This window comes from Triticum aestivum, chromosome 3A, assembly GCF_018294505.1.
Source record: "Triticum aestivum cultivar Chinese Spring chromosome 3A, IWGSC CS RefSeq v2.1, whole genome shotgun sequence".
Taxonomy (NCBI): Eukaryota; Viridiplantae; Streptophyta; class Magnoliopsida; order Poales; family Poaceae; genus Triticum; species Triticum aestivum.
Window position 1 is genome coordinate 674,908,367 of NC_057800.1, and position 6,111 is coordinate 674,914,477.

Sequence of the window (6,111 nt, forward strand, 5' to 3'; positions counted from 1 at the left end):
TAAACTCTCCCCCTCTCTGTGCCGCTTGTGTGGGTGGAGCGATGAGATTAGCGGGGGATGAGGAGGGAGAAAAGGAGAGGGGGCGGGGGAGGATGGGAGGAGCCACTTGCGTGCTGGCCTCTACCGCTGCTGCGATTGGTGCCACCTTCTACCACTCTAGCAGTAGGAGGAGTAGTCTACTCTCTACTGCCTCCTCCTCCCTGCTCGCTCGCTCGCTCCCCGCTCCTGGCCGCTTTGCTTTCTCCCACCCTCCCACCCCCCCCCCCCCCTCCCTCTCTCTCTCTCCCTGCTCCAATCAACCCAATCCCTTTCCCCCGTCCTCCTCCTGTAGCCGCCCGCCCTATTCCTGTTGCTGTTGGCGTTGGAGCTGCTCTTCCCCCTCCTCGCCTCGCCTTCCTTCTCTTCTCTTCTCTTCTCTCCGGCTGCCGTCCGTCGGTCGGTCAAGCGCCGTGCCTGCCGACAGGTCGGGGGTTTGGTTTGGTTTGGTCTGGTGGTGGCGATTTTGGAGCTCGGAGGCGGCGAAATTGTGGGCGACAGGGCGGAGCGACCGGCGAAAGCGCGTGGCTGTTGGCCCCCTTTTGGTCCGGTTTGGTTTGGTTCCGGGGCATCCAATCCTCCAATCCGGGCGCGGCGGCAGCTTCCTCGACCACGCTGTGTCCGTGCGGCGTGGATGCGGTGCGGAGGGGGCGCGTGGTGGCGGCGGCGGCGGGGGAGCCACTGCGGCGGCGCTGGCGATGTAGCCGAATGACCGGCGCTGCTCGCTCGGCACGAGGCGGCGGGGAGGGGGCCGCCGGGATGGAGGGGAAGGGCGCGGTGGCGGCCGGGCTGGTGGGGTTCCTCGGGATGGGGCTCGACAGGGTGCGGCTGCCGCTGCCGGAGAAGCTGTCGGCCAAGGCGCTGCGGAGCCACGTGCGGGGGCACGGCTCGCGGGAGGCGCGGGAGCGCTGGTGGCGCTGGACGCTCTTCCTCTGGGTGGTCGGCTGGACGCTCATCTGCCTGCAGATCTTCCACTACTTCGACTCCGGCGCCGTGGAGAAGCGCCGGGAGTCGCTCGCCAGCATGTGCGACGAGCGCGCCCGCATGCTCCAGGACCAGTTCAACGTCAGCATGAACCACCTCCAGGCGCTCGCCATCCTCGTCAACACCTTCCACCACTCGCTCAACCCCTCCGCCATCACCCAGGTACGGCACCATCAATCTTGCTCTGCTCTCCGTCCCGTCTCCCATGGCGGTGATGCCGGAAAGTGAAGCCGATTAGTAGTAACTAACCCTGTTCTGTCCGGCATGCCCGCAGGCGACGTTCGCGAGGTACGCGGAGAGGACGGCGTTCGAGCGGCCGCTGACGAGCGGGGTGGCGTACGCGGTGCGGGTCACGCACGCCGAGCGGGACCACTTCGAGCGGCAGCAGGGCTGGAGCATCAAGAAGATGTACTCCTCCCCCAACTCGCAGGGCCCCGGCGACGCCGCCGTCGCCGAGATCCGCGGCCCGGCCGACGAGTACGCCCCCGTCATCTTCGCGCAGGACGCCTACAAGAACGTCATCTCCTTCGACATGCTCTCCGGCGCTGTGCGTGACCATTAATTTACTTGCTTGCTTTCCTATCCCACACAAAAAATCTCGGTGCCTTCGTTTTTCCCCCCACTCCCAAGTCTCACGCTAGCTAAGCTAGATTTATCCTTTTTAGCCTAGGCCCGGCCGGCCGTATAAAGCTGCACCTCTCGGTGCTCCTCATGTGGTTTTACAGCTCAGCCCAGCCCAGCCAGCGCTGCTGCTACTAGCAGTATTTTACCACTGACAGTGAATGATTTTTTTTACCAACTTACGGTGTGGTCACTTGTTAGTATCTTGGGATTCTTCTACTCTGATGAGGAATAATCGTTGGTTCTGAGTTAACATTGTTTGATGCTAACAGAAGTGCATTTCGCTTGCTTTTCTGCAGGACGATCGCGAGAACATAATACGAGCCAGAGAATCCGGGAAGGGTGTTCTAACTGCTCCTTTCCAGCTGCTCAACGGCCGCCTCGGCGTGATCTTGACGTACTCCGTGTACAAGTCCGAGCCCCCCGCGAATGCGAGGCCGCAGGAGCGCGTCCAAGCCGCCATAGGGTAAAGTCTGCATCAGAGCATCCTATTCCAGCCATATGTGAGTATGCAACAGAATCTCTAACTGGCTGCTTTTTGCTTGCAAGCAGCTATCTAGGTGGCATATTTGACATAGAAGCGCTCGTCGACAAGTTGCTTCATCAGCTCGCGGGGAAGCAGTCCATCATGGTGAATGTGTATGATACTACCAATGACAAGCCGATCAGCATGTATGGTTCGGATGATACAGGCAGTGGGATGTACCATAATAGCACGCTCAACTTTGGCGATCCATCTAGGCGGCATGAGATGCATTGCAGGTGATTGATTTGTCGCTCTTGCCTTTTATCGACTCTGCAGTATGGATACATTCGACGTAGTACTGCCCATGTGTCCTGTTCTCTCCCTTCTTCTCTGTAAAACACAACAACTGTTCATGTGACATATTCCTCTTCAACAGGTTCATGCAAAAGCCACCATTGCCATGGCTTGCAATAACATATTCGTTAGGGGCTTATGTGATTGCTTTGCTCATTGGACATATATTTTATGCTACTGTGCATCGTATCGCAAAAGTTGAAGATGATCTTCAAATTATGAAGAAGCTCAAGAAGTGTGCGGAAGCTGCAGATGTTGCCAAGTCACAGGTTAGTAATCTCTCTACACAACCTATACTGCTTGTCTAACTGATTTTTTTTTTCTCATTCCATGCCCTTCTTTTGCTTGTTTGCAGTTCCTGGCTACAGTTTCACATGAGATCAGAACTCCAATGAATGGGGTTTTAGGTAAGTGTGTGATTGATCTAATCCATAATGTATACTCCATTATTTTCTGACTGAAGGGATTTAAGCAATCGCCACTTTTTTCAGGAATGCTCCAAATGCTCATGGATACTGATCTGGACGCAACGCAGCAAGACTATGTTAGAACAGCCCAAGCCAGCGGAAAAGCTTTAGTGTCCCTCATAAATGAGGTTCTTGATCAGGCGAAGATAGAAGCTGGCAAACTCGAGCTTGAGGCAGTGCCCTTTGATCTTAGACTAGTCTGTGATGACATCTTGTCTCTCTTCTGTGGAAAAGCTCAGGAGAAAGGACTGGAGGTAATTCCAGAGTAGATTCTTGCAGTGCAGTTTTGGTGTATTTTGTTGGAATGCACTAACCATTTTCATTTTTCATGATTTTATCTTTACGTGCTACGTGAGCAGTTGGCAGTGTACGTCTCTGATCAAGTTCCACAAACACTTATTGGCGATCCGGGTAGAATGAGGCAAATCATTACAAATCTCATGGGGAACTCCATAAAAGTAAGATGATTAATATACGTGAATAGTGCAAATAGAAATACAAAGCATGTTGTTATGAATGTTCATTATTTATATGTGTTCTGTTACTTGTTGGCTGAAGATTTCTATCTTTTTTTCACAGTTTACAGAAAGAGGGCATATCTACTTGACAGTTCATGTCGTCGAAGAGGTCATGAGTTGTTTAGAGGTGGAAACAGAATTTCAAAACACAAACAACACCTACAACACCTTAAGTGGCTACCAGGTAGCTAACAGAAGGCAGAGTTGGCAGAGCTTCCAACTTTTCAATACGGATTTACACTTGTCTGAGATGACCTTTGCTCCCATCATGCCTGAAACAATAAGATTGATAATATCTGTTGAAGATACCGGCGTCGGCATCCCACCTGAAGCCCAATCCCGGATATTCATGCCTTTCATGCAGGTTGGTCCATCCATTGCCCGCATCCATGGGGGCACTGGCATCGGGTTAAGCATCAGCAAGTGCCTGGTTCATCTCATGAAGGGGGAGATTGGGTATGTAAGCATACCCAATGTTGGTTCTACTTTCTCCTTCACTGCAGTGCTTACGAAGGCACGCTCCAATGCAAATGCTAACAAATCGCCAGGGTTTAAAGGGATAAATGCATTGGTAGTTGATCATAAGCCGGTTCGTGCCAAGGTTACCAAGTACCATTTGCAAAGGCTTGGAGTCAAAACGGAATTGACCACTGATGTAAACCAAGTTATTCCTAAGATGAACTGCGCATCACTAGTTACAAGGCTAGTGCTAGTTGACAAGGAAACCTGGATGAAGGAATCCCATTCAATGCCTCATTTGCTTAGCAAACTGCGGAGCAAAGATCAGTCAGACCCTCCGAAGCTCTTTCTTTTGGAGAACCCTACGAATTCTATCAAGAGCAGTTCAAATATATCGAGGGAGCATAACTTGAATGTAATCATGAAGCCGCTTCGTGCAAGTATGCTTCAGGCCTCACTAAGGCGGGCTTTGGGCGGAGTAGATAAGGTGCATGGCAAGAATGGAGTCGTTGGCAACTCAGCGTTGGGTAGCCTTCTTCACAAGAGGCAAATCATTGTGGTTGACGACAACGTTGTGAACCTTAAAGTGGCTGCTGGTGCTCTCAAGAAGTACGGCGCAGAAGTAATTTGCGCAGACAGTGGGAAGAAAGCAATCGCATTGCTAAAACCACCTCACAGTTTTGATGCTTGTTTCATGGACATACAAATGCCAGAAATGGATGGGTAGGTCTTTTAGGTGGCTGCTCACCATTTCCTTCGATTATTAATCTGTCAGTCATAAGTTAGTGAAGTTCTTATCATGCATTTTTTTCAGGTTTGAAGCCACCAAGAGGATCAGAATGATGGAAAGAGAGCTAAATGAGCGGATAGAACGCGGGGAAGCGCCACCAGAATGTGCTAACGTTCGGAGGTGGCGAACTCCGATATTGGCAATGACAGCAGACGTCATCCAGGCAACATATGAGCACTGCTTGAAATGTGAAATGGATGGCTATGTCTCCAAGCCATTCGAAGGGGAGCAGTTGTACAGAGAAGTAACTCGATTTTTCCAAAATCATGACCATGTTCAGTAGGTAGGTCTATATGGAGTGTAAATTAGTGGAGGATGTCGCCACACAGCTCATGGCATGGCGTGGAGGAGTTTGTTGAAGCCGCAGTGCTCCCAAGAGTAAGCTCCTCTGCAACCTCCTATCCGCATCCATGTTTCTTTCTTATTGAAGAATCAAACTAGTGCTGGTAGGCAAAAGAAAAATGTGATATGCATTTATATAAGGTCTATAAAGCTTAAAGCAATTCTTAGTTAGCAGGCCTTCTTGCTGAAGTTTGTTTGTGGTGGTTTGGTTCTAAAGGACTACTATTACAATTTCTTAAAGCAAGCTCTGATTTTGAGATCTCCGAGATCATTATATTATACACCGCGGAATCCTTCATGTCTAATGTCATGATTTTTCTTATTATTCCAGGTATGAGCTTAAAAACCTGGAGATGGAGCCACCCAGGCTCTGTTTCTTGGTACACCATCCCACCAAGAGGCAAAGAAAAAAGGTGTAAAGCTCTTGGAGCCGGGACGCACGCGCGGCATTTTGTTCAGCAACTTCTCGGAGACGGTCTGCGTGAAAAAAGGCCGCCAACCATATACGCTGACCGCAGGTTTCAGCTCGACCGACGTCCTCCGCCTTTGTAATGTAAATGTAAAATGTAGGGAGAGCAAAATTTTCCTTCCTTTTTCCTCCCGGGGAATTGTATGGGTGTACATAATTAGGTGCTGGTGGTTTGTGCAGGAATTTCCATTTTGTGCATTTGAATGTGTTTTTTTGCGCTGTGTGTCCCAAGCTGTAAGTCATCACACATTCAAAGCTGAAGCCTTCCTTTTCTTGAACTCTCAGCTGCTGTGTTCTTCTCCTTTCCTGTCCCTATCAGAGTCCTCAACCTCCTGAAGCCTCTCCTGCTGTTGGTTGGGTTCTCTTCTCTTCTCTTCTCTACCCAGCTAGTAATAAACATGCATATCCTAATGGTGGTGTGGCTTTTGTGGCGTCTCCGTCCGATGAAAACGGCTTTTGCCTGATGTCACCCACCCATGGCTAAACCCTTGTTTATTACGTGGTCCGGGCCGCTGTCATGGGACCTAACTGCCGCATTATGCCATCGTTCCCCAAGGTCTCCAAACTGACGCACTTTCTTGCGGTGGGGGCTAAACTAATCATGG

The 6,111-nt window shown here is 50.7% G+C and overlaps 1 protein-coding gene across 1 annotated transcript; it reads left to right on the top strand.

The window, feature by feature from the left end:
- Positions 1–266: 266 nt before the first annotated feature.
- LOC123063128 (probable histidine kinase 3) lies at positions 267–5,790 on the top strand. The gene is made up of 11 exons (XM_044486867.1): positions 267–1,182; positions 1,295–1,567; positions 1,941–2,107; positions 2,194–2,403; positions 2,544–2,730; positions 2,817–2,868; positions 2,953–3,182; positions 3,288–3,386; positions 3,508–4,628; positions 4,720–5,073; positions 5,369–5,790. Exons 1-10 carry the CDS (start codon positions 745–747, stop codon positions 4,976–4,978), a joined length of 3,036 nt encoding a protein of 1,011 aa, XP_044342802.1. The 5' UTR covers positions 267–744; the 3' UTR covers positions 4,979–5,073; positions 5,369–5,790.
- Positions 5,791–6,111: the final 321 nt, after the last annotated feature.

Bases quoted from the DNA above. Each gene is read 5' to 3' on its own strand.
- LOC123063128 (XM_044486867.1), top strand. From the start codon at position 745: ATGACCGGCGCTGCTCGCTCGGCACGAGGCGGCGGGGAGGGGGCCGCC. The intron at 2,108-2,193 runs GTAAAGTCTGCA...GCTTGCAAGCAG, and splicing joins CGCGTCCAAGCCGCCATAGG to CTATCTAGGTGGCATATTTG. The intron at 2,404-2,543 runs GTGATTGATTTG...CCTCTTCAACAG, and splicing joins CGGCATGAGATGCATTGCAG to GTTCATGCAAAAGCCACCAT.